The 27,977-nt window shown below is 38.7% G+C and overlaps 1 protein-coding gene across 2 annotated transcripts; it reads left to right on the top strand.

Annotated features, from left to right (window-relative positions):
• Positions 1-94: 94 nt before the first annotated feature.
• On the top strand, positions 95-27,876 carry BTF3L4 (basic transcription factor 3 like 4). 2 transcript variants are annotated; one of them, XM_022575679.3, is made up of 6 exons: positions 95-203; positions 3,426-3,492; positions 7,254-7,367; positions 25,769-25,970; positions 26,818-26,877; positions 27,419-27,876. In XM_022575679.3, the coding sequence occupies exons 2-6, from the start codon at positions 3,439-3,441 to the stop codon at positions 27,463-27,465; spliced, it is 477 nt and encodes a 158-aa protein (XP_022431387.1). In that variant the 5' UTR covers positions 95-203; positions 3,426-3,438; the 3' UTR covers positions 27,466-27,876. The 2 variants fall into 2 exon arrangements, with proteins under 2 accessions (XP_022431387.1, XP_089778897.1); XM_089922771.1 differs by lacking the exon at positions 3,426-3,492 and having other exon boundaries at positions 106-203.
• The last annotated feature ends 101 nt before the right edge of the window (positions 27,877-27,977 follow it).

Genomic DNA, 27,977 nt, shown 5'->3' with positions numbered 1-27,977 from the left:
TGGGAGGCGCAGAGCAGCCTGGGCTTTGTAGTTCGTATGTGGGCTCCCGGGATAGGTTGCTCTGGTGAGAGAGAGGAGGGGCCGGATGTGTCACGTGGGACCGACTCCCGCCGCCGCGGCCGCCTTCGTCTTTCTCTGTCTCGACTGAGGTAGCCATCTTGCTCTTGCCGCGTGCTGGTGTTGGAGGACCCTCCTTGCTTCAGGTGAGACCCCCGGCGGTCCCGCCACTCCACGGCCTTAGGCCGCTGCGCACGATCTCCCCCCGCCCTTTTCTGCCGACACCCGCCAACTGCTGGGGCTGCCACTTCCGCTGTGGCGCGCCGAGTGGGGGCGGAGGCGGCTGGCTTGGCCTCTGGGTTACCGGCGGCGCAGCTGGGGGTCGGCACCTGAGGGAAGGTCCCCAGCACCACCGCTTTCTGTGAGCGAGCGGGCCTGCGCTGTTGCCGCCCAGATCCAGTCCCAGGAGGCAGGTGGTCCCCCGCCTCTGTCCTGTTATTCTTCATTATTCACAACAATAATGCTGTGAGCTTTATACAGCCTATCTGCTGTCATCTTGTTTGATCTTCCCACTAGACAGATAGGGAAACTGAGGCTAGCAGCCCCCGCCCTCGAGCGCTGGAGACCGAATTCCGTTGCAGCGCTCTTCACCTCGTAATGGCAGTGTTTGCTTAAAGTCTGCCACCCTCTCTGAGATATTGCTTTGCCCATTTTTATAGCCCCATCACACTGCCTGATGCATAGTAGGCTGTCAGGAAGTTGATGATTGACCGACGGGCAGTGTTACACAGCTCGTGAATGGAGGTTTCAACTTCCGTTCCCACGTTCTTTCACTCTACCAGATCTGTCCCTTAGGGAATGGTAACAATAGTTACCAGTTTCTGAGTGTCTGCTGTGAGCCATACCCTGTGCTTGATACCTTAATCTTTAACTCTTAAAACAACTCTGTGAAGTATGTGGTGTTACACTGTTTCTAATACGGAAGGGATAGAAGTTCAGAGAAGCAAAATACCGTTCTGAAGCCCTAAGTGGTGGAAACTTGATCTTTCTGATTCCAAAGCCTGTGCCTCTCTTATTAGATAGAGTAACCCACAAAATAAAAAGTCAGGATTAAAGATTGAAATTATTTTATCTCTTTGTGAACATGGTGTATGTGAAAGTGCCCACCATAATGCTTGGAACTTAGGCACTCAATAAATGTTGATTATAACCTCATTATTTGCATCTTTTCGAGATTCCTTGAGGAAAAGGCTAAAAGATCCTAGGATCCCCAAAGAAGAACTCACTAATCATATGGGCTTAGGAAGTTACTTCTTCCTTTTGGGCCTAGGAAGTGACTTCTCCCTTCTGGGCCCTCATTTCCAAATCTATTAAATTGGGAGGGAGGTGAACTTTTGTTTATTTATAATTTATACCCTGCTGCTGCTTGCAAGTATTTGAAATGGCCACATGTACAAGACAGAAATAATGCGTACAATAAAATGAAGGTTGATTGAGGAATAGGGAGTTAAAGCAGGTGATCTTTGAGGTCTATTCCAAATTCTGAGCTTGAAATCTCTTCTCTCATAGACTGAGTCCAATCTAATTTCCTACTTGAATTCCATGCACCCCAACCTGCTAGTAGACAAAGGACCACTCTTCTTCCTCCCCTACCAACCTTGAGCTTCCAACCTCCCTAAAATGCTTTTTCTCTGAGGTACTCCTTGGGAACAAGTTTTCTGTTATACTGATTATCTGGAATGGACTCTGTTCTTTCTTGTCTACACATTGATATAAAGAGTTAATTTTGTCCTTGCTTTGTTTCAAACAAGTCAGGACTCTATTTTGGCTTCCACCTCTTCTCTTGGGGATTGTTACTTCAAAATGCCGAAGAGTCCCAAAAGGTTTACCCTGTGTCTGGTTCTAATATTTTCACTTATCCCCTTTTTTATGTAAAAAATTCCTTAGGCTCTTTGTTAGTTCACTACACCTTCGTGGCCACATTCCTTTGAGAGTAGTGAATATTGGTCCTTTTCTGTAGATAATGAATGTAGAGATTGGGATTTACATCAGCAGATTTAAGTCTGTGGCAGAGTTGAGATTGCCACACACCTAAGTCTCCTGATTTTGTACTCTAATCACACTCGCTCCTATGAAAGAGTGTTTTAGCTGCTTGAGCATTGTGATACAGTACTGAGTAAAGACTGAGAAATCATAAATTCTAAATGTTATTTAGGAACTGGACTTTGGCCTTAAAGCAGAGAGATATACAGGTTAGTGCCTAAGTACAGTGTCAGAGTATAGAACGATTAGTACTTATATAATCTTTGATTCTCTTTCATCTCTGAAATGAAGAAAACAGTAGCTTTTTCATCTGAATGATGATTATAAAGAGTTTAGAGAATCAGCCAAAAAGTTTTTAACACCTTATCCTTTATTCCCTCTCTCATAGTAATGATCTGTTGATCCAAGAACAAGTAAAACAAGACTTTTAACATTGGCTTTTATTTGTTTACATAGTGTGGAATGTTATGGCCCATTATAAACTGAAGAATTTTTTTCCTTAGTAGGAAAGGACTGACAAGAGTAGGATTCATGACTTTATAATGCTCTTAGAGTTTTCAAAATCAAGATTAACCTTTAAAAGTTTATTTTTAAGAGTTTCCTCTCCCCTCCTCCCCACAAAATTTAGCATCAATGTAGCAGAGATAGGTTTTTGTCAAATTGTGCAAGGAGGCATTTTACCTTATATGCAAGAGTATCTTGACAAGTATGACATATTATATTAGTGCAAGGTATTGAATGAACTCCGTGGAAAGTGCTGCAGAAGCATTGAATGTCTGAAAATCTGGTTCTCTTTTCCTATTATTAACATACCACCTGACCTTGAATAGAGGACGTGACTACCTCACATCTTGACAGCTACACAGCCTATTGTTGTATTTTTTTCTTTGTCCAGATTTTTCTTTTCTCTTTTTTTTCTTTCATTTTTTTTGTCTTCTTTTTATGGTTTAAAGAAATACAAAATGTGATTTGAGAGAAAAATGTTTACTTAAAGGTTGTGCTAATTTGGTAACAGCTCTCTGCTGTGAAAATCTTTGGGGGAAAAACTGGCTTGCAGAGATTTCATAATTGGTTAGGTTTTATTGAATGCCAAAGTACTGAATCATGCTTTTAAGGAGGGATCTTCGAATAGGTAACTTTGAATCCCATTCTATTTTCTGTTTGTAAATTCAGCTCCCTCTTGGTATTATTTAATTTTGGATTTTTTACTGTCTGGCTTATGAAGCTAGGACAAGTTATTAATATTTTTAAGAATATAGACAATATGATTGTGGTGGTGATGCATATTACAGGTTCAGTGAACCAGAAGGTACTGTTGTATAAACAGTTATTTTGTTTTGGTAAATAAAACAGTGACTTTAACAAATTTATTTTTCCCCCCCTAGATTTACCAACAGCATGAATCAAGAAAAGTTAGCCAAACTTCAGGCTCAGGTCCGGATAGGGGGCAAGGTGAGTGTGGCATAAGAAAAACTGTTAGGAGAATGTATTATTACCAGATAGTGTCATTATTTTGGATTTGTGGTCATTGAAAATCTAAAATCTTTTAAACAATCAAGATTAAACCACATTCCAATTTGAAAATAATTTGTCTAGATCTAAAATAGGTAATTAGAAGATCTCTCTCTCTGATGGTGCAATTGAAATAGCCACCTTTGAGTCTTCTTAACATCTGGTGGTTATATGAGATGAACAAGTTAACCAACCTTATTAAGCTTCCATTTTCGCATCTGCAAAACAAAAGTAATCCTATATAAGATGCTTCTAAAGATAGAGTAATATTTCTAAAACACCTAAAACGGTGTCTGGCACAGACTAAACACTTAATAAATGACAGCTATTATGTTAGACTCACCCTCAGGGCATCCCAGATATTAAGGTTATCTTGACTGGATGCCCCTACTGCTTCAGTTAGGTGTACAATGGGGCATGCTTAAGTTGATGGTACATTGTTCATTGCTAGGTTTTCCTCCCAAATTCCTACCTATTTGTCTATGTTAGTGAATATGAACATAAGCATTCTTTTCCCATGTACTTTGAAGCCTAAGGATGATCTAGTTCTGAACACTGAAAATCTTTGATTCCCTTCAGCTCCAGCCTCAGGCTCAAGGAGAATATTCTACCTTTATCTCTGCCCAATACAATCTTTGTAAAAGGAAAAGCATGAATAGTATTTACCTCAGACCTAGGGAGGGGGTAGGTAGGATACTATGTAGCAGCCCCACTGTGTCATTTACTTTGATGATAACCACAGTTTCTGGGGATGGGGACAGGAGAGGGGGAAGGGGAGAAGCAACTAGTACTTTCTCCTTCTTTCATAGTGATACAGTTATATGACTCTGGAGTCATATTAACACATTCCTATAACCAAAGTACTAGTCACATTGTAGCAGCAAGTGTAATGTAATGTACCAATGCAAAAACTAGGAATATTCAAGAACCATAGAATATACCTGTAAGAACTTGATGCAGCACATCACTATTACATATTTTAAACCAGATAGTTGGCACATTCATTCAGCTGGTTTATTGAGAATGTACTATGGGCCAAGCACACAGTACATAAATAAGTCAAGGTTTCCTGCTCTTGACACAGTTCAGCTTGGAAGAGAGATATACAATTCCATTACAGAATAGTAAATGTTAAAATGAAGTACAAGGTGCTCCTGCCTAGGAGAGAGAAGGACATCATCACTGAGCTGAGATTTGAAGAATAAACAAGAACAGGTGCAAGGATAAGTGGGTAGGGTGAAGGGGGGATTGTCGTTCTCACACATGCAAAGGCCCATAGGATGCTGAGATAGCATGGTGCTTAATGGAACAGCTTGCTTTAGTTTGTTATAGCTAGAGTTTAGAGTAAATAATGGATAAAGTATGGTAGCAAATGAAACAACCAGGTAATTTAGGGTTAGATCATAGTTTTGTATGCCATACTAGGGAGATTCAGATTTTATCCTATAGGCAAGAGCAACAGTAAACTACTGTAGAATTTTAAGAAGGAAATAACAGTCATTTTAAAAGGTAGCTACCAGCATTGTGGAAAATGAAATAAAACAAGTTTGGCATAGAGGAGAACAATCGAGAAGCTACTGCTGTAGTATGTGGGGCACAAATTCAGGGACTGGATATGACACAATTTAATGACCAATAGAATATGGGGGATGAACGGGTGAGAGGATTCTGGGATGACGTCCAAATTTCTGGTTTTAGAGCTACAAAACTTAGGAAATATAAGAAGAGTAGTTTGGTGGACTGATAAGCTTTTAGGCATGTTGACTTTGAGGTGTGTGAGGATCATTTGAGTTGTATCCAGCAAGCAATTGAGCTATCCCTGAGTCAGGAACACATCATAAATAAATGGCCATCTATGTAAAGAGTCACTCTTAGTTCATCCTTTAACTGGATTTCATTACAACCTCTCCTGCTACCCACAGGACTCTCTTCTACTCCCACCAGAGTTGCTGAGACTGAGGCTTCTGCCTACTCTCTATAAGCCTGATTGCCTGAGTAATACTGCAGGAGCTACCCAGAGATTGAAACCTCCTTTCCTTTTTCTTTACTCCTGCCAGGTCTCAGAAAGATTTAGGCCTCAAGATATAGACTGCTCTTGGCAGTGTTTCAGCCCTGCTTTAGGTTACATTTTTTTAAATTGGCTCAGGAATTTAATTCATTGTTTTAAATAGTTTTTCAATGGAAAAAATGTATTTAGAGTTTCAAAGTATCCATTTAGAAATGAACTTTTCCTATCTCAGTAAATAGTATAATTTTCAACCTATTTGCTCAGGTCAAAATTCTAAACATCATTCTAGATTCCTTTTTTCCCTCATATCCCATATCCAGTCCATCAGCAAGTCCTGTTGGTTCTTCTGACAGTCTGAGCTCTCACCACCTCCACTGCCACAACCCTCATTTCTCATCAGGACAGCTACAGTAACTTCCTGATTGATTTCATTATAGTTCATTTTCCACAGCAACCTCAGTCATCTTTTAAAATTATAAATCAGATCCAGTCATTTTCATGCTTAAAACCTTCCAATGGCTTCCTATTGCAATTGGAATAAAGTCCAACTCCTGCCCATGGGATTCTAGGCCACATGATCTGGCCCTTACCGATCTTTCTGATTTCATTTTCCTCCTCCTTTCCCATTGTTTACTCTGCTTTAGCCATACTGGCCTGCTTTCTCTAGAAATAAAAGGTTCACTCTTGTTTCATTCTGCTTGGATCACTCTTCCCCTAGGTCTTCCCATGGATCTCAGCTCATACGTCACCTCTTCAGAGGGGCCTTCCCTGAACATTGTAATAAAGTAGTGCTTTACCCCCATCTGATATTCTTGTCACTATGTTATTTTTTTTCTTAATACCCTTGTCCTGTTTGAAATGATGTAATTTGTTTATATGTTTATTGACTTTTCCTTCACACTGTAATGTGTGCTCCTTGAAGTAAGAACTTGATCTTTTTCATTCCTGAGTTCTAGGACTCTAGAACACTCACATAATAGGCATTTGACTTTTTTTTTTTTTTTTTGCGGTACGCGGGCCTCTCACTGTTGTGGCCTCTCCCATTGCGGAGCACAGGCTCCGGACACGCAGGCTCAGCGGCCATGGCTCACGGGCCTAGCTGCTCTGCGGCATGTGGGATCTTCCCGGACCGGGGCACGAACCCGTGTCCCCTGCATCGGCAGGCGGACTCTCAACCACTGTGCCACCAGGGAAGCCCTTTGACTCTTAATTATGTCATAATCTCCAGAGTTTCGGAATATCTTTAGACTTTATTGTCAGGGGGTGGTAGGCACTGTTAAAAAAAGCATTCCTTATAATGTTTGAAAGTTGATATAAAGCACACTAAATTATCTTGAAATTATAAATTATTTTTTATTAGAAACAATTTTTTTATTAGAAACATTTTCTTGAAACAATGTTAAAATGATAAAGGCTGGATATTGGAAAGAGTAAGAACAATTGGCTAGAAACTGACCTTTAAAAATCTGGGTTAGGCTGACAGTCTTATTAATCATCTAATCATTCGTTAGACTGCATTATGTCATTACTGTGTGTGGCACCACCTCACTATTGAGTTGAAGTTGGCAGTTTCTTGAGTGAATATTATGAATATTATGTTAGAATATTAGTTAGAATATTATGTAAAGGAAGACAAGTGATTGCAGTTGTCAAATGCACGGCACGCTAACACTTCTGTTTGGTTATCTTTCAGGGTACAGCGCGCAGAAAGAAGAAGGTGGTACATAGAACAGCTACAGCTGATGACAAAAAACTTCAGAGTTCTCTAAAAAAACTGGCTGTGAATAATATAGCTGGTATTGAAGAGGTATGGTCACTTAGTAAATTGTTATGTGGACAAGTAGCACATTCACAGATAATTAGCCACACTTTCAAATGTAAAATATCAGCTTAGATGAATCCGGTATTGTCTTTCTGAAGGACTATAGCTATTGAATTTGCTTATTGTATAAATTGGATGATTGTCAAAAAAAATGATTTTAGTAGACAGTTAAGGGATTCATTATACTTTTCAGACTCAAAGTATTTGCATATATGTCAAAATTATGGAACTGCTCTTGAATTTTAATAGAATAAGATTTTTTTCTAATGATACAGAAATAAAGAAACCCAAAGATTTCTTCCAGTAGGATGGACTTTTTTCCCATACACAGTCTCTCAAAGCATTACCTCAGGCAAGCTCTAGCAATAGCTTTACATGAATTGGATTTCTTATTAGACCTCTTTCAAAAATTATTCATTAAATTTTTAAATTATTTTATTATATTTTGATAATACTACTTTTCTCAAATCTGAAACCAAAGATTGATGTTATTTCAAAAGGTACTCAAGAAAAATTATAATAACATCAACTGTTTGTGATTTGTTACCATCTAGACCTACTTCTACCTAATGATTCCATTTCTGATAGTAACCAATGTTAAAATTTTCACTGCCATCAGTTAGATTTCATTATGTCATTACCTCGTGTGGCACCACCTCACAATTTTTAGTAGATTATTAATGGACATGTGCTGTGAAACGTAGATCAGAAACAATGTGGTGATGGGGATTACTATTAAAGAAATAGCAGAGTACCCAAAAAAAGGCAGTGAAATGGCAAAGTGCTACATATTCCTTCAACCATGCATATGTGAATGAATGAACACATCGTTTAAATCTGCTTTGTACTTTCAAAGTCAATATACTGATAAAACAGTAGGAAATGTGAGCCACATGTATCTTTTTTCCATTCAGCTTGATGTGGCTGTGCATTCTTACTCTGATAAATATTAGAACTTCATTTGCAAGTCTTGAAATTAAGCATTTAAAATGCTTTTTTGGGCTTCCCTGGTGGCGCAGTGGTTGAGAGTCTGCCTGCCGATGCAGGGGACACGGGTTCGTGCCCCGGTCCAGGAAGATCCCACATGCTGCAGAGCGGCTGGGCCCATGAGCCGTGGCCGGTGAGCCTGCGCGTCCGGAGCCTGTGCTCCGCAACGGGAGAGGCCACAACAGTGAGAGGCCCGCGTACCACCAAAAAAACTAAAACAGAAAAAAAAAAAAAAAAGCTTTTTTTTTTCTGAGCTATTGAAAGCTTTTATATATTTTCATTGACCTAAAATAATTTTCAGAGAGATCATTCTCTATCTGGGGTATATTTGAGAAAAAGCAAATTTAAGCCTGTCTTTAAAAATCACAGCTTGACAGCTGCATAGCCCAGGGAGATCAGCTCGGTGCTTTGTGACCACCTAGAGGGGTGGGAGGGAGGGAGACTCAAGAGGGAGGGGATATGGGGATATATGTATAGTATAGCTGATTTGCTTTGTTATACAGCAGAAACTAACACAACATTGTAAAGCAATTATACTCCAATAAAGATGTTTAAAAAAAAATCACAGCTTGATTAAAAAAAAGAATAAGTTGTAATAATGGACATGAACTCTGATAATGTTAAGCCTAACTTACTTATAAGTGTTCAGGCAATCTTATATCTTTGCCTACCTTTCTACTCTCTGACTCCATGCCCACCCCTCCCCACCTCAACACTGTTGACATTTTGAACCAGATAATTTTTTACTGTGGGAACTGTCCTGTACATTGTAGGATGTTTGGCAGCATGCCTGGACTCTACCCACTAGATCCCCAGTTACAACAACCAAAAATGTCTCCAGACGTTATTGCATGTTCTCTGGGGGGCAAATCACCCTTGGTTGAAAACACTTCTTTAGAGAGAGGAAAAGATTGTATTTACACCTCCTTGAAGTATAGATTTTAACTGCATAATATTTCCAGGGGCATGCTTGTCTAAATGTTTGGTTTGTTCAAATTTGGAAGACTTTATGGTTCTTATAATTAATAAAACTTTTAGTGTTTTATAGTGAAATAAAAAGCCAGTCAGTTATCAGTCTTTGATCTCTTCAGAATATAGTCAAACTAGTTATAATGGTGTGCTGAGGTCATGGTTTATTTGTCGTTGAAATGATAAATTTTTAATGGTAGTGAACATCTGCTGTATGCCAAGCATTTTGCTAGGCAGTGATTCATAAGATATTATTCATAGTCTCTGTCGTTTAGAGCTTAAAATCTAGTGTGGAAACTAATTAGACAGCTAGACAGATAAACAAATATATATATTATCCATTTCAGCTTCACAGTGTCTCATGGTTGGTTGTTACTGGTTACAGATAAGAAAGCTGAGACTTAGAGAGTCAGGTATCTGCCCAGGATCACATAGCTAGTAAGTGCTGAATTCCAGATTTGAACTAAGTATGTCAAAACCAGAGTTCATTTTATTCATTGATTTATCCTGCTTTGGTCTTTTTAGTTATACTTTCTTATACTCACTATTGGCCTTTTCCTCTCCTCCTGCCCCTCCTTCCTCTCTGTTCTTCCAAACTCCCCCCAAAGAAAGGGACAGTACCTGCCTTATATCCTGTATTATCGAGCACCTGCCATGTTCAGTTCATTACTTAACATTATAGATAAAAGAAATCCCCATCAGTATTTCCAAGGACTTTGCTTTTTCTCCTTTTTCAGGTATTAGTGTAGGTGTTATTTCCTCCCAGAAGCCTTCCTGGTAGCACACATACACATTTATGCAAAGAAGGGTTAGACGCCTTTCCTATGTGCCTCCATAATGCCCTGTATTTAATTTTATTATAGCATGTATTAAACTATATTATTAATTCTTTTTTGTTGGTATTGCCAGTGCAATTTTGTTTGGAGACACATATCTCCAAAACGTCACACAGAAAATTAATGGTACATAATAGGCATGTACATGCTCTTGTTGCACTCCCACCCCCGTGTGTGTGTGTGTGTGTGTGTGTGTGTGTGTGATGTCTTCCAACCCTCACAGACTAGTTGTACAGAGAAAATATGCATAAAGAAAATTAACACTGTAAGGTAACAGCTGTAACATTCTGAATGTTTGAAACTAAAATGGGAAGGTTTGCTTTCTTCCTTTCCCTCTTTCTAAAATTGATTTTTTGAGAACCAAGATATTTGGTACTTTATATAACACTTTGCAGATCTAAAATAATTTTGTTTAGGCATATTTAGTGTACTGTATAATCTGGCTTGCCTCAAACATTATGTTTTGTGTTACTATAATTAAAGCAGAATTTTTTTCATTTTTTTTTTTAAGAAAATTATGACACACGCTTGGTTTAAAACAGCTTCTAGGAGGAAAAAAGAAACTACTACATTAAATGTATACATGAAAACGTGTGCGGTTTTCAGAAACATTAAGATATGAAAAAATATATACATCTTAGAAGAAATGATTATTTTACAATTTCGTTAATTTTAACTTGGGATGTTTTCAGCTTTTTTCAAAGTGCTGAACTCTGGAAGATACAATCTTTTTGGGTTTTGGCAGTTTAAGGAAAGCAGATAAAAACATTTGAAAAGAGAAGATACCATTACCATTGTTGTAAAGCAAAAATAATATTACTATGTTTTCTGTACTTTGACCTTCAAAACATCAAACCAATAGAAAGTACTTGGTTTGGTGGGTTGGAACAGAGAGATCAGAGTTGGGTTTCAAAAACTTATTGAATGCACTTTTGCTAAGTAAAATTTTATTTTATTTTATTTTATTTCATTTTATTTTTTTGCGGTACGCGGGCCTCTCACTGTTGTGGCCTCTCCCATTGCGGAGCACAGGCTCCGGACGCGCAGGCTTGGCGGCCATGGCTCACGGGCCCAGCCGCTCTGCGGCATGTGGGATCTTCCCGGAGCGGGGCACGAACCCGCGTCCCCCGCATCAGCAGGCAGACTCTCAACCACTGCGCCACCAGGGAAGCCCTGCCAAGTAAAATTTTAATCTTAGTTTCTAGGCTGTCAGTATCAGTAATTTTTTTCCCCTTCTAAAGCTTAATTTATGTCTTCTTCAAATACTTAAAAACTAAAGGACTGTTTGAATTAAGAGAGGCTTCTCTGAACTTTTATGTGTTCCCTAGTTTGTTAATTTGGGGTAATAAATTCAATCATATGTAGATTTTTTACCTGTTACCAAAGACAGAAATCCAAAGCTGTCAAAAAGGGGCAGGGGAGGGCTTCCCTGGTGGCGCAGTGGTTGGGGGTCCGCCTGCCGATGCAGGGGACGCGGGTTCGTGCCCTGGGTCCGGGAGGATCCCACATGCCGCAGAGCGGCTGGGCCCGTGAGCCGTGGCCGCTGAGCCTGTGCTCCGCAGCGGGAGAGGCCACAGCAGTGAGAGGCCCGCGTACCGCAAAAAAAAAAAAAGGGGGGGGGGCAGGGGAATGTCAGAGACTGTTTCATACAAAAAAGTCAAGTAAGTACCGGGTTTTAGGAAGAAATTCCTATGTGAACTCTGAGAGTATAATCCAGAACTAAATTTCTGAAAATGTTTTATGTTCTCTGACATTTGAAGATATTTGGATGTGCTTCTTACTTGGTAATCTAGTTGACTGTAGTGACCGTGTTGTCACCTTTCTTCTCCTGATGATAACATCTATCTATCAAAAGTAGGATCTGGGGCTTCCCTGGTGGCGCAGTGGTTGAGAGTCTGCCTGCCGATGCAGGGGACACGGGTTCGTGCCCCGGTCCGGGAAGATCCCACATGCCGCGGAGCGGCTGGGCCCATGAGCCATGGCCGCTGAGCCTGTGCGTCCGGAGCCTGTGCTCCGCAACGGGAGAGGCCACAACAGTGAGAGGCCTGCGTACCGCAAAAAAAAAAAAAAAAAAAAAAGGTAGAATCTGTTTCATTTCCCAGAGATAATTGATTTCATCAGATGTATTTAATAAGAAATGTCACCAAAACTCTGCTTCCCTGGTTCAGATGGTCTAGTTGTTTCACAGAGTTTTACTATTCAGAGGACAGCTTCTGTCTTAACTAAGGTATGATTCTGTCTCCATGAAACCTTCCCTATCTTTCCGGGCATAATTCATCAACACTTTATCTGTACTTCCACTGCCCTTAGCTTAAATTGCTCTGCTGTAATGTGTTTATTATTACAGCCTCATATTGTAGGGTGTGATTACTTATTAACCAAGTAGTCTGTTTGCAGTAGATTGTAAGAATCTTGACAGTAGGAACTGTGTTTATTCATCATTTATAATCTATAGCATGCTGACTCCCATGATGAGTTTGTTTGGGGCCTGTTAAGTTTAAGCAATACTGATTATTCTAGGTGGAATTGTTTTGCAAGAAGTTAGCCATAGAGAGCTGACGCTCAGGAGAAAGCTTAGGGCTGGGAATTTAAATTTTGTAATTGTACACATAAGTTTTACTGTTTATATTTTCCTCTTCTTGGCTCTTATTTTTCTTGAACCAGTTATACAGAAGGAGAACCTAAAGTTGACCCTTACTGCGGTTCCTTCTTCCTCCAGCTAGAGCCTCAGGTGTCAATGGGTGTACAGCTCTTAGTACAGGAGAGTAAAAGAGAAACACTGTGTACCATTCAACTTATTATCACACAGCAGTCTTACATTCTTTAAATATCCTGCTTTTTTTGTTTTTTTTTCCCTGTTTTTTGTGTGTGTGGTAAAATAAACATAACATAAAATTTGCCTTTTTTTTTCCCTATGTGCAGAGCTTTTTTTTTTTTTGGCTGCGTTGGTTCTTCGTTGCTGCACGTGGGCTTTCTCTAGTTGCAGCGAGCAGGGTCTCTTCATTGCAGTGCGCGGGCTTCTCACTACGGTGGCTTCTCTTGTTGTACAGCGCAGGCTCCAGGTGCATGGGCTTCGGTAGTTATGGCTCGCAGGATCTAGAGCACAGTCTTAGTAGTTGTGGCACACAGGCTTAGTTGCTCTGCAGTTTGTGGGATCTTCCCAGACCAGGAATCGGACCCATGTCCCCTGCATTGGCAGGTGGATTCTTAAACACTGCACCACCAGGGAAGTCCCAGATCTTTTTTTTTTTTAACGATTTTTTAAAATTGAAGTATATATGGGACTTCCCTGGCGGTCCAGTGGTTAGGACTCTGTGCTTCCACTGCAGGGGCACAGTTTCAGTCCCTGGTCGGGGAACTAAGATCCCGCAAGCCGCGTGGCATGGCCAAAAAAAAAAAAAAATACAAGGAGTGTTCTGCCCATGTTTTCCTCTAAGAGTTTTATAGTATTTGGTCATGGTTAGGTCTTTAATCCATTTTGAGTTTATTTTTATATATGCTGTTAGAGAATGTTTTTATTTCATTCTTTTACATGTAACTGTCCAGTTTTCCATGCTCAAGTTATTGAAGAGACTGTATTTTCTCCATTGTATCTTGCCTCCTTTGTCATAGATTAATTGACCATAAATGCGTATCTTTATTTCTGGGCTTTCTGTTCTGTTCTATTGATCTATGTGTCTGTTTTCATGCCAGTATCATACTGTTTTATTGCTCTAGCTTTGTAATATAGTCTGAAATCAAGGAGCATGATTCCTCCAGCTCCATTCTTCTTTTTCAAGATCGTTTTGGCTTTTCAGGATCTTTTGTGTTTCCATACAAATTTTAAAATTTTTTGTTCCAATTCCATGAAAACTGCTATTGGTAATTTGATAGAGATTGCATTGAATCTGTAGATTGCCTTGGGTGGTATGGTCATTTTAACAATTATGATTCTTCCCATCCAAGAACATGGTATGTCTTTCTATCTGTTTTTTGTCATCTTCAGTTTCTTTCATCAGCGTCTTAATAATTTTCAGAGTACAGGTCTTTTGCCTCCCTAGGGAGGTCTCTATTCCTAGGTATTTTATTCTTTTTGATACAAAGGTAAGTGGGATTGTTTCCTTAATTTCTCTTTCTGCTATTTTGTTGTTAGTGTATAGAAATGCAGCAGATTTCTGTGCATTAATTTTGTATTCTGCAACTTTACCAAATTTATTGATGAGCTCTAGTAATTTTTTGGTTGCATGTTTAGGATTTTCTATGTATAGTATCATGTCATCTGAAAACAGTGACAGTTTTATTACTTCTTTTCCAATTTGGATTCTTTTTATTTCTTTTTCTTCTCTGATTGCTGTGGCTAGGACTTCCAAAACTATGCTGAATAGAAATGGTGATAGTGGGCATCCCTGTCTTGTTCCTGATCTTAGAGGAAATGCTTTCAGCTTTTCCCCATTGAATATGGTGTTAGCTGTGGGTTTGTCATATGTGGCCTTTATTATGTTGTGGTAAGTCCCCTCTATGCCCACATTCTGGAGAGTTTTCATCATAAATGGATGTTGAATTTTATCAGAAGCTTTTTTGGCATCTGTTGAGATGATCATATGCTTTTTTACTCTTCAGTTTGTTAATGTGGTGTATCACACTGATTGATTTGTGGATTCTGAAAAATCCTTTCATCCCTGGGATAAATCCTACTTGATCATGGTGTATGATCCTTTTAATGTATTGTTGGATTCAGGTGCTAGTATTTTGTTGACGATTTTTGCATCTAGGTTCATCATAGTGATATTGGCCTGTAATTTCCTTTTTTTGTGGTGTCTTTGTCTGGTTTTGGTATCAGGGTGATGGTGGCCTCATAGAATGAGTTCAGAAGTTTTCCTTCCTATGCAGTTTTTTGGAATAGTTTCAGAAGGATATGTTTTAACTCTTCTCTAAATGTTTGATAGAATTCACCTGTGAAGCCATCTGGTCCTGGACTTCTGTTTACTGGGAGTTTTTAAATTACTGATTCAGTTTCAGTACTGGTAATTGGACTCTTCATATTGTCTATTTTTTCCTGGTTCAGTCTTGGGAGATTATACCTTTCCAAGAATTTGTCCATTTCTTCTAGGTTGTCCAATTTATTGGCATATAGTTGCTTGTTGCCTCTTATGGCCCTTTGTGTTTCTGTGGTATTGGTCGTAACTTCTCCTTTTTCATTTCTGATTTTATTGATGTGAGCCCTCTTCTTTTTTTTCTTGCTGAGTCTGGCTAAAGGTTTATCAATTTTGTTTACCTTTTCAAAGAACCAGCTTTTAGTTTTATTGATCTTTTTTATTGTTTTCTTAGTCTCTATTTCATTTATTTCTGCTTAGATCTTGATGATTTCTTTCCTTCTGCTGCCTTTGGGTTTTGTTTGTTCTTCTTTCTCTAGTTGCTTTAGGTGTAATGTTAGGTCATTTATTTGAGATTTTTCTTGTTTCCTGAGGTAAGCTTGTATCTCTATGAACTTCCCTCTTAGAACTGCTTTTGCTGCATCCCATAGGTTTTGGATTGTCATGTTTTCGTTTTCACATGTATCAAGGTATTTTTTGATTTCCTCTTTGCTTTCTTCAGGGATCCATTGATTGTTTAGTAGCATATTGTTTAGCCGCCATGTGTTTGTGTTTTTTGCAGTTTTTTTCCTTGTAGTTGATTTCTAACCTCATACTGTTGTGTTTGGGAAAGATGCTTGATATGATTTCAGTTTTCTTAAATTTACCGAGGCTTGCTTTGTAGCCCAGCATGTGATCTGTCCTGGAGAATGTTCCATGTACACTTGAAAAGAATGTGTATTCTGCTGCTTTCAGATGGAATGCTCTATACATATTAAGTCCATCTGGTCTAATGTGTCACTTAAGGCCTGTGTTTCCTTATTGACTTTCTGTCTGGATGCTCTGTCCATTGATGTAAGTGGGGCGTTAAAGTCCCCTACTATTATTGTGTTACTGTTGGTTTCTCTTTTATGTCTGTTAACATTTGCCTTGTGTATTGAGGTGCTCTTATGTTGGGTACATATATATTTACAATTGTTACATCTTCTTGGATTGATCCTTTGATTGTTATGTAGTGTCCTTCTTGTCTCTTGTAACAGTCTTTATTTTAGAGTCTGTTTTGTCTGACATAAGTATTGCTACTTAAGCTTTCTTTTGATTTTCATTGGTGTGGAGTACCTCACTTTCAGTCTGTATGGGTCTCTTGATCTGAAGGGAGTCTCTTGTAGGCAGCATATATATGGGTCCTGTTTTTGTATTCATTCAGCCAGTCTGTGTCTTTTGGTTGGAGCATTCAGTCCATTTACATTTAAGGTAATTATCAATATGTATGTTCCTATTGCCATTTTGTTAATTGTTTTGGATTTGTTTTTGCAGGTATTTTCTTCCCCTTCTTTTGTTCTCTTCTCTTGTGATTTGATGGCTATCTTTAGTGTTATGTTTGGATTCCTTTTTCTTTTTTGTGTGTATATCTTTTATAGATTTTTGTTTTATGGTTACCATGAGCTTTTTGTATAACAGTCTGTATATTCATGCTTGTTTTAAGTTGCTCATCTCTTAATTTCAAATGCATTTTAGATGCCCTGCATTTGTATTCTCCTACCCTCATGATTGTTGTTTTTGGTATTATATTTTATATCTAATTTTTTGTGCATCCCTTAACTGCTTATTGTATATACAGATGATTTTACTACTTTTGTCTTTTAAACTCCCTACTAGCTTTGTGTGTGGATGATATCGTGCTTTATTGTATGTTTGCCTTTACCAGCAAGCTTTTCCATTTTGTAATTCTCTTGTTTCTAGTTGTGACCTTTTCTTCTCTGCCTAGAGAAGTTCCTTCAACATTTGTTTTAAAGCTGGTTTTGTGGTGCTGAATTCGTTTAGCTTTTGCTTGTCTGTAAAGCTTTTGATTTCTCCATCACATCTGAACCTCGAGAGCCTTGCTGAGTAGAGTATTCTTGGTTGTAGGTTTTTCTCTTTCATTGTTTTGAGTATATCATCTCTCCCTTCTGGCATGCAGAGTTTCTCCCGAAAATTCAGCTGATAGCCTTATGGGAGTTCCCTTGTATGTTATTTGATGCTATTCTCTTGTTGCTTTATTTATTTATTTATTTATTTATTTTTGGCTGTGTTGGGTCTTTGTTGCTGCCCGTGGGCTTTCTCTAGTCACAGTGAGCGGGGGCTACTCTTCGTTGTGGTGCGGGCTTCTTAGTGTGGTGGCTTCTCTTGTGGAACACAGGCTCCAGGCGCGCAGGCTTCAGTAGTTGTGGCTCATGGGCTCTAGAGTGCAGCCTCAGTAGTTGTGGCACATGGGCTTAGTTGCTCTGTGGCATGTAGGATCTTCCCAGAACAGGGCTCGAACCCGTGTCCCCTGCATTGGCGGGCAGATTCTTAACCACTGCACCACCAGGGAAGCTCCCTCTTGTTGCTTTTAATACTCTCTTCATCTTTAATTTTTGTCTTTTTTTTTTTTTTTTTTGTGGTACGTGGGCCTCCTGTTGCGGAGCAAGGCTCTGGACGCGCAGGCTCAGCGGCCACGGCTCATGGGCCTAGCCGCTCCGCGGCATGTGGGATCTTCCCAGACCAGGGCACGAACCCGTGTGCCCTGCATCGGCAGGCGGACTCTCAACCAGTGCGCCACCAGGGAAGCCCTAATTTTTGTCATTTTGATTACAATATGTCTTAGTCTGTTCCTCTCTGGTTAATCCTGTATGGGACTGTCTGCTTCCTGGACTCGGGTGACTTTCCTTTCCCAGGTTAGGGAAGTTTTCAGCTATTATCTCTTCAAATATTTTGTCAGGACCTTTCTTTCTCTCTTCTCCTTCTGGGACCCCTATAATCTTACTATTAGTGTACTTGATGTTGTCCCAGAGATCTCTTAAACTGTCTCCATTTCTTCTCATTCTTTTTTCTGTTCAGTGGCAGTGATTTCCACTAGTCTGTCTTCCAACTCACTGATCCATTCTTCTGCCTCATTTAGTCTGCTATTGATTTCTTCTAGTGTATTTTTCATTTCAGTTATTGTCTTCTTTGATTCTGTTTGGTGGTTCTTTATATTTTCTAATTCTAAACTTCTCATTTCTCGTTCTGTGCATCCCTTCTCTCCTGAGTTCTTTGATCATTTTTACAACCATTACCCTGAACTCTTTTTTTGGGTAGATAGCTTATCTTCACGTCACTTAGTTCTTCTGGGATTTTACGTTGCTTAGTTCTTCTGGAATTTTACATCAGTTCTTCATTGTCTGAAACATATTCCTCTGATGTCTCATTTTATCTAAATTCCTATTTGTGTTTTATGTATGTAGTAGGTTAATTATGTTTCTCGACCTTGGAGAAGTGGCCCTCTGTAGGAGACGTCATGTGCGTCCCAGCAGTGCACTCTCCTCTCATCACCCAAGGGCCAGAGGCCAGCTGGTCCCAGGGTAGTATCTGGCCTGTGTTTGCAGACTTGGTCTGCAGGCTGCAGAATTGTAGTGTTCTTGCTTCTGGTGTCTGCCCCCAGGTGGGCGAGGCTGGTCTAGAGACTTTTGCAGGCTTCCTGGTGGGAGGGGCCAGTGCCTGCCCACTTGTGCGTGGAGTGGGGTCTTGGCCCTCTGGTGGGCAGGGACATGTCTAGAGGTGGCTTTGGGCTTAGGAAGTCTTTAGGCAGCATGTCTGCTGGTGGATGGGGCTGTGTTCATGCCTAGTTAGTTGTTTGGCCTGAGGCCTCCCAGTCCTGGAGCCTACAGGCTGTTGGGTGGGGCCAGGTCTTGGTGCCAAGATGTCAGCCTCCAGGAGAGCTCATGCAGATGAATGCTCCCTGATATGCCCACTACCAGTGTCTGTGTCCCCATGGTGAGGCATAGCTACTCCCCAACCCCTACCCCGCCTACCCAGGAGACTATCTCAGACCAGCAGGTTGGTCTGACCCAGGTGCCTATCAGATTACTGCTTTTGCCCTTAGTCGTGATGCACATGAGATTTTGTGTGCACCTTTTAAGAGTGAAGTCTCTGTTCCCCCCAATCCTGTGGAGCTCGTGTAATAAAGCCCGGCTGGCCTTCAAAGCAAATGGTCTAGGGGCTCTTCAGGGGGCCCAATGTGGGGCTCAGAACCCTCACTTCTGTAGGAGAACCTTTATAATATAATTACTCTCCAGTCGCCCACCCAGTGGGTATGGGATTTGATTATATCTCAAGTGTGCCCCTCCTACATGTCTCGTTGTGGTTCCTTCTTTATGTCTTTAGTTACAGAAGATCTTTTCTGGTGGGTTCCAGTCTTTTTTATCAATGGTTGTTCTGTAGTTAGTTATGATGTTGCTTGTGAGAGGAAATGAGCTTAGGGGTCTTTCTACTCTGCCATCTTGGCCTCTCTCAGTTCCCAATTTCCCCTTCGTTCTTTTTTTTTCCTAGAGAATTCTTTTTTTTTTAATACTTATTTATTTGTCTTTTATTTTTGGCTGCATCGGATCTTTATTGCGGCATGTGGGATCTTCATTGTGGCACGCAGGATCTTTCGTTGCGACACATGGGCTCTTCATTGCGGCTCACGGGCTTCTATCTAGTTGTAGTGTGTGGGTTTTCTCTCTCTAGTTGTGGTGTGTGGACTCTATAGTTGTGGCGCATGGGCTCCAGAGCGTGTGGGCTCTGTAGTTTGTGGCACACAGGCTCCGTAGTTGTGGCATGCGGGCTTAGTTGCCCGCGGCATGTGGAATCTTAGTTCCCCAACCAGGGATCGAACCCATGTCCCCTGTGTTGGAAGGCAGATTCTTTACCACTGGACCACCAGGGAAGTCCCTCCCCTTCTTTCTTCTAGAGATGATTTCACCTGTTATTCTGCTTCCTCTCCATCATCATTTCACTGATACTCTGCAGCATTTGCCAAGACTTTCCTTAAAATTCTATGCTTTGCTTCTTGTCCTTTCTCCTACTTCATTGTATCCTTATTTCCTTTGCTGTCTCCTTTTGTTTTCCATTCCACTAAAACTATTATTTCCTCAAAATTTTGTCACTAGCATTCTTTATTTGCTCCATTAATAGTTCTCAAAATTGGTCTTGGGACCACTTTTTTTCAGAACCATATAGGTTGCTTTTAAAAGTTCAGACTCATTGATCCACCAGAGAACTCCAGAATTAGATTCCCATTTTAACCAATTTTAAGTGTACAATTCAGTGGCATTAATTACACTCACAATGTTATGCAACCACCACCATCATCTATTTCCAAATTTTTCATCATCCCAAATAGAAACTCTGTACCCATTAAGCAATAACTCCCCATTCCCCTTTCCCCCAGCTTTTGATAATCTCTCTTACTTTCTGTCTCTGGATTTGCCTGTTGTAGATATTTCATGTAAGTGGAATCATGTAATAGTTGTCCTTTCATGTCTGGCTTACTTCACTTAGCATATTTTCAAGGTTCATCCATGTTTAGCATGTACCAGAACTTCACTCCCTTTATAGCTGACTAATGTTCCATTCTATGGGTAATACCACATTTTATCCATTTGTTTATTGATGAACATCTTTTGTTTTTAAAATAGCTTCCACCCCTCCCCCATAAAAATACATTGTCATCATAGAAAGTTAAGGGTATGCAGAAAACATGAAAAAGATATTAGCATTCAGTCATAACTCCACTACAAAGAAATAACTACTATTAGTCTTATATTTCTTTCCTATCTTTATATGCATATATATTTAATATATCTGAGACTGCAGTTAGATGTACAATTTGGAATCCTTCCTTTTCCAAATAGTATTATATTATAAAAATTGTTTCATGTCATTAAAAAATTCTTCTTAATTGTCAGTCTAAATGTCTACATGTATTCCAATATATGAACATACCATAATTTAACATTTCTTTATTTATTATGCATTATAATGCTTTGATAGTAAAGACTCACATGTTGGACTTTTATATACATAAATATTTATCTTCATCTCCAAGTTCCTTAAGACAGTTTCTTGGAAATACAGTTGCTGACTGAAAGATCATGAACAGTTTTAGAACTCTTCATCCATATTGCCAAATTGATTTTCAGAAAGGACATGCCATTTTATGCTATCTACAGCATAGCTACAGAGAATCCATCTCATCAGACTCCTGCCACCAGAGCATAAGAGAAAATGATCCCAGCATATCATATAGTCTAATAATGTCTGTTAGCTTTCACTTATATTAGTAATAATAGGTTATGCTTCATACTAGCCTTTAGATACAAGCAGGTGCTGAGCTTAAAAGGATTGAATGTGAAAGATACTGACTTATGGGAGTGTGTGCAAAGGCCATAATCCTCAAAATCTGACATCCCTTAGCCTTACACAATCCAGACACTTACGTGTCTTATTCTTAAAATGTCTGTTATTTCACCCCATTAAAATATAGCAGGAAGGCAATAAAAGATTAATTTCCTAATAAACATTTAAGTGCCACTACATACAGGAAGGAGTAGCAATAAAACTTGATTTTAAGACACTTATGAACTGCAGCTAACTGGCCTAGTGGGGACTTTGAAACAAACAAACAAAAATTACATAGCATAAGAATTTAAACCCCCTCTCTGAACTGAGAGGGCAGTTAGTTACCGGCAAGAGCTGTGGAGTCAATCATAACTTTGTAAGCCTCCTTATAGCCATGAAAACTTATTGCTGTGTAGTAATAAAGCGAGCATCAGATTTACCAGCTAGAAGGCTGCTATAGTTAATATATGTGCCCTACTCAAAGGCCAGCAAGGGCAGGGGTTGTTAAGGTTTTGATAAGTAGCGTAATTGGGCCACCCAGCAGTTGCCCAGAATGACTTAAAATAGCCCTCAATTCTATAGAGCAGTTGGGCTGATTCTGAAAGGGCAGAACAATAGGAAAAGTCAGGCCAAAAATACAGCCCAGGAGGTTCTGGGTGTCTTCATTGGGGGCACTACTGGTGCTATTTCTAAACCTTAATATGACCCCTCATCTAGCATTTGGGGAAGTGAGATCTGACAGCATCCATGGTTTTAACATAAGTTTTATAGGAGGTGTCCATTCAGCAAATTTGAGTGACTATTAGGTGCTGACAATTGGGGGGATACTGTATCTCGTAAGGCAATGGCCTCTGATCTCAAGGAGTTCACCTTCTAGTAAGGTCAAAGATTACAAACACAATTATACTACAAGATAATTCTATATAATATCAGTTTCCATGAAGTGCAGAAGGTGAATAAACCACCTTAAGTTTTCACAGAGAAAGAAGCATCTGACCCAAGTCTTGGATAAATGGGAACTTAACAATGCGGAGAAGCAGAAAAGGGTTCTTCTAAACAGTGAAAACAGCATATGTAATTGCACTATGCATGAGAGGACAAAGTATTTTCTGGTAACTACGAGACATGTCAGTATTAATTAGAGCAAAAAATAAGAGAAAGGGCATCTGGAGTTTTGGACTGGGGTCAAAAAAATGCCTCTTCGGGACTTCCCTGGTGGCACAGTGGTTAAGAATCTGACTGCCAATGCAGGGGATACGGGTTCGCGCCCTGGGCCAGGAAGATCCCACATGCCGCGGAGCAACTAAGCCCATGCGCCACAACTACTGAGCCTGAGTCTAGAGCCCTTGAGCCACAACTACTGAAACCCACGTGCCTAGAGCCCGTGCTCTGCAACGAAGGGTAGCCCCCGCTCGCCGCAACTAGAGAAAGCTCACGTGGCAATGAAGACCCAACGCAGCCAAAAATAAAAAATTTAAAATTTTTTTTAAATGCCTCTTCCTCCATAACTCAAGTAGCATTCTTTACCTCAGCTACCTGTTAAGTGGAAAAAACACCGACATAAATGAGATGCTTGATCGATTGAAAAAGGGACCTGAGTGCTGTTGTAGTAGCTAGTTTAATAGTCTGTTTATTTGTCTACTCCTTGTTATTATACTGTATATAGATTGTATGATTTACGTAGACCAAACAGCAGGAAAATCACTGGGGGGAAGTGAAGTCTTAATATGAAATGCATACAATTTGCTTTGTGAATTTAACAAATTCCTTATCCCTCCTTTTGCCTCTAAAAGAGTTGGGAAGTGTCTAACTGATCTTGCTCAGCCCAACAATTAATCCTTTGATAGTTCTAATAGCCTGTATCTAGGAGCCTTATATAACCATGTCATTTGCTCAGTAGAGGGGAAGGAATGTTAGATAGAAATAAAATATTCTGGCCTTTTTAACTTCTAGTATTTCATTCTCTCTATTCTAAAACTAAACTCTCCACCCAATTCTGGACCTTGCTGTTCATGAAGCTACATCTTTTATACAACCCCATTTAAAACAACGATTAATAAATTTATTTGTATTTCACAGTCTGGGATGGCATTCATATTGCTTTTCACACTAAACTCAAACAACATATTTTAAACTACAAAGACCTACATCAGGCTGTAAAATATGACTTAACATTTAGCCTTTGGAAAAGAAGATTGAACAGAAGGAAAATTCATGAATTTATTTATTGTTTTTTGCCCCATGTTAGCCTCTTATTTTGCTGCCGGTAAGGTATATATTATCCATATATCAGCTGTTATTTAGCTTACATTCTGAGATAAATATTTCTCTGACAAGCTTTTATGGTGCCACAGAATTGAATTTTTATAGACAAATAAGTGTTTTAAGAATGAGAATGACATCATAGGAAGGAAACTAAACAAAGTTGGGAAATCCAGGTTCAAGTTCTGGGTTTGCACATAACCAGCTGTTTGTCCTTGGGTATGTTGCTTAACCAAGAGCGCTTGTCTTTAGTATTTATTTCTTTAACAAGAGATTTGAACTAGAAGACCTCTAAATTCACCAAATATATGGCCTGACTTTTTTGGAACAATATTGATTTCAAATCTCTTGTGACTTCAATGTTTGTAAATAAAAAATATCTCATATTACAATGTTTAAGGGCTCTTTTCACACCTGGAAGTATTGTAGAAATCCTTTATTAAATTAAGTGATTTGGTCTTGATTTGGAAAATATAGTCCTACCATATCTTTATTCTTTTCCCATACTAAAATTATGTGATTCTAGGATAGATCCAGAGCAGCATCCCATTTCATATCTACTATGCCACTGCCTTCTCAAGCCATTCCTCTCCTATATTTTCAGCCATTTTTCCATTTAACTTTTCTACTTAAACAGTAATTATCTTCAGAAGTACATAGTTTATCTTTTTCTAAAGTTAATATAAATTATTTTTAACTTGTGATGATTTTTGTTCAGGACAGCTAGATTGAATGCTTACTCTGTGTAATATTTGTGGGGTTTAGTTACAATTTTCTAGGGGATTTGCCTTTATTTTCTCTGTGTTCCAGGTCTTGCCTGAAATTTAGAAGCCCCTTTCTTCCCCTTCCTTTCTGGTGCTGTCTATCAGTGGTGGTGATCACCTCTGAGGAAGAAAAGCCCACTTGCACTGACCATGGAGAACACTCAGCATCTCTGCTTGATTGTGACAAGGGCAGTTTTTGGATGGATCATGAAATGCTTCTAAAGTAGCCAAGAGTTAACTTTCGTAACCTTTTTATATAATAAGCATGTTACCACCAAGGTAACTTACCCAGTGAAATCAACTACATAGTGGAATCACATTATTTACACATTTAACTTATATGCAAATACAACTCTACTAAAACACAGAGTGAGAGAGAAAAATAACATTTTACATAGTGCATGCACATTCAGCCTTCCTTTTCAGTGAGTCCTAGGCAATGAATGAAATTAAATCTGAAGCAGTCAGTTCATATTGGTGAAAGCTATAGAGAGAATGTGAGGATGGTTTTAAAGGTCTCCTAGTAATTGATAAATGTTCAGATGGCCAGGCAACTGGGTGGGAGAACTTCCTTGTCATTTACAAGGGTTTTTGAAGGTTGTTGAGAAGCTACACTTAAAAATCAGAGAAACTGACAAAATCCTCTACAAAGAAAGACATGAAGAGAACAAGTTGAGACTTTTGTAAATTTACTAAGTATTCAAAGGAGTGAAACACCTGATTGATTAAATTTCTGAGTGTTCTTTATGGGTTTTCAGTGGTTATTTTTACCATACACTATTACCCCCTTACAACCTGTCCCATAAGTAAGATGCTGACTATTGTACAGATACAATAGTATCTATTGATTTAGTTTGCTAGTATAAATTAAGATAATGGGTAATTTCATTATGAAGCCAATTCGTGGCTGATAACTCCATTTTTTAAAAATGTGGGCATGAACTTCTTCCTCGCAGTAGAAATCTTTGAATTTAAAATCTAGATTCTAGGGAATTCCCTGGTCCAGTGGTTAGGACTCAGTGCTTTCACTGCCATGTGCCTAGGTTTGATCCCTGGTCAGGGACCTAAGATCCCACAAGCCATGTGGCATGGCCAGTAATAATAATAATAATAATAATTTTAGATTCTATAATAAAATGACTATTTCTTGACCATCCTAGTAATTTATGCCATGTACATTATTTTACTTTGTCACTAGGGTTTTTTCCACCCAAATCCACGGCTTACATAATTACTACATTGGGATTGCATAACTAGCTACCAAGTAAAAATCAGTAATTGGATAAAGTGTTCTTTAAAACATTTTTAAAGTTGTACCAAATATGTGAAATACATTTTTTTCTGTGATCACACAGGTGAACATGATTAAAGATGATGGGACAGTTATTCATTTCAACAATCCCAAAGTCCAAGCTTCCCTTTCTGCTAACACCTTTGCGATTACTGGCCATGCTGAAGCCAAACCAATCACAGAAATGCTTCCTGGAATATTAAGTCAGCTTGGTGCTGACAGCTTAACAAGTCTTAGGAAGTTAGCTGAACAGTTCCCTCGGCAAGGTAGGTATTTCAATTTAGTACCTCTTTCCCTCCTCACCTTACTTAAAGAACCTAATGATTTAAAAGGTGTGTCCATTTTATGCTAGAAGGATTTGCCTGTACATAAATTTTACTTTTTGTAATATTGTATGCTTCATAAATTTTTGAGTTTGTTCCTTTAATAATTATGCAGTGTAGCATGTAGAATATTCAGATACATTTTGGTAGTAATATAGAGTGTTGGGAGGTAATTACTTAAAAGGAAAGTGCCAGGATCTGCAGGCCACATTTTATAAACAGTTGATTTGGTATTCACTTCTGACTAATGACAACAAGACGATAATGTTATCACAGAACTATATTTTCATTTAATATTGTTGATTGTGCTATAGATGCAGCAACCATAAGTTCTGAGTGTCCAAGATAGTTCTGATTTCAAATGTGTCTTGTCATCCCTAAAAAATCAGAGCCTATTAGTTCAGTGCTAATACTACAAAGCTAGATAGTTTTACACCAAAAGAGATGGAAAAAATCTTGAATGTTGATTTTTTATTTGGAGAATTAATTAACTATAATGTCTTTATTTAAACTCACCTAAATTATTCCACTTTGCATGTAAGTTTTACCTTCACTACCCATTGAAATTGCCAACCATATTTAGTGTATATCTAATGAAGTTAAACTTTTAATAATTTTAGTATCAAGTAAAAAAATATGGCATTTAGATTAGGCAATATTTATCTTTTTCTGAACAACTATGTAAGATTTGTGTCTAGAACTATGTAGACGGGAAGAAAGGATAAACATTACAGGTGTTTGGTAAGGGTCTTTGTTCTCGATGGCTCATTTTAAAATAAACTTTTTGTAGTGTTGGATAGCAAAACACCAAAACCAGAAGACATTGATGAGGAGGAGGATGATGTTCCAGGTAGGTGACATTTCTTCAGTTTTAAGATTTTTAGCATCCTGTTTATCTCATTTAATTCATTGCATGATCATTTTTCAGTTTTTTGTTAATGGTGAGCTTGTGAATTTAAATGGATTCACAACGATGTGCATACAATCTAATGAAACAGGATAAAAGCCCTCCCGTTCAGAACTTAGAAATTGTCACACAAAGCTCTGCTGCATTTATTAAATTGGAATCTGCCTTTATTAAATTGGAATCATTGTGATTATAAATTTGCATAGTTATTACATTTCTGTAGGAATTATGATTGACATATGAAAATGCTAGTCACCTTAGTTTGCATAGGCAAAAGAAGACTAACATTTCCTTAGGGTTTCTGTTTTAAGCAGATAAATGAAGCATTATTAGTGAAATGCCACCAATTCATTTCTGCCACTTATATGTTTTCAGGCTAATTCTAGTAGCAACAATTTTGTTTTTGTTAGGCTAGAAGTTAGTAATTGCATTTTTACCTCTTTGTCTTTTTGTGTATCTTTAACTTATTTACTTTTTTTTTCAGATCTCGTAGAAAATTTTGATGAGGCATCAAAGAATGAAGCTAACTAAAATTTTTTCTGGTTTTTGGAAGCTGGCATGGACTAGATTTAACAAATCAGCTATGTGGTTCCAAAGTTTTACAGACACGGAGAACATCAGCTGTTACTAGTTCAGTAATATAAATATTTTGTATATTAATAATGCTGTTTGTTCAGCATTTTTCGATCATTTGATTTTGCATTTTGCACTTCCTCCCAGGATCTATTCTTTTGGTCAAAATACGAAGTGTTGGTGCAGTTTGAGGGTGTTTTGGGTTTTGATTCTTGGTTTTTTGTTTTGTTTTTTGTTGGGGTATTTTTAGTGTGTGTATGTGTATGTATGCGTGTGGGTATGTGTGTATACAGTGGAGAGCAAATTGGAAAACAGTTTTATTTATCCTCCTCCTTACCCCAGTAGAAATAAAACAAATCTTTACATTTGTTACTTTTTATTTTTTCTAATGATGCACAGAATTAATGAAAAGTGAGTATCTTGGATTTCAAATCAGGAGATTTTACCCTTGGAGGTTTGGTTTTAATTTG

This window comes from Delphinapterus leucas, chromosome 1 (assembly GCF_059928025.1).
Source record: "Delphinapterus leucas isolate spDelLeu-1000000601 "Yukka" chromosome 1, BTC_Dleu_Yukka2, whole genome shotgun sequence".
NCBI lineage: Eukaryota > Metazoa > Chordata > Mammalia > Artiodactyla > Monodontidae > Delphinapterus > Delphinapterus leucas.
The sequence above is the reverse complement of the archived record's forward strand: the minus strand, read 5'-3'. Positions and strand labels throughout refer to the sequence as shown.

What these genes read in the sequence shown, in the direction of transcription:
- BTF3L4 (XM_022575679.3), top strand. Translation starts at nt 3,439, where the DNA reads ATGAATCAAGAAAAGTTAGCCAAACTTCAGGCTCAGGTCCGGATAGGG. An exon ending in AGGTCCGGATAGGGGGCAAG is followed by an intron (nt 3,493 to 7,253) that starts GTGAGTGTGGCA and finishes GTTATCTTTCAG; the next exon opens with GGTACAGCGCGCAGAAAGAA. An exon ending in ATATAGCTGGTATTGAAGAG is followed by an intron (nt 7,368 to 25,768) that starts GTATGGTCACTT and finishes GTGATCACACAG; the next exon opens with GTGAACATGATTAAAGATGA.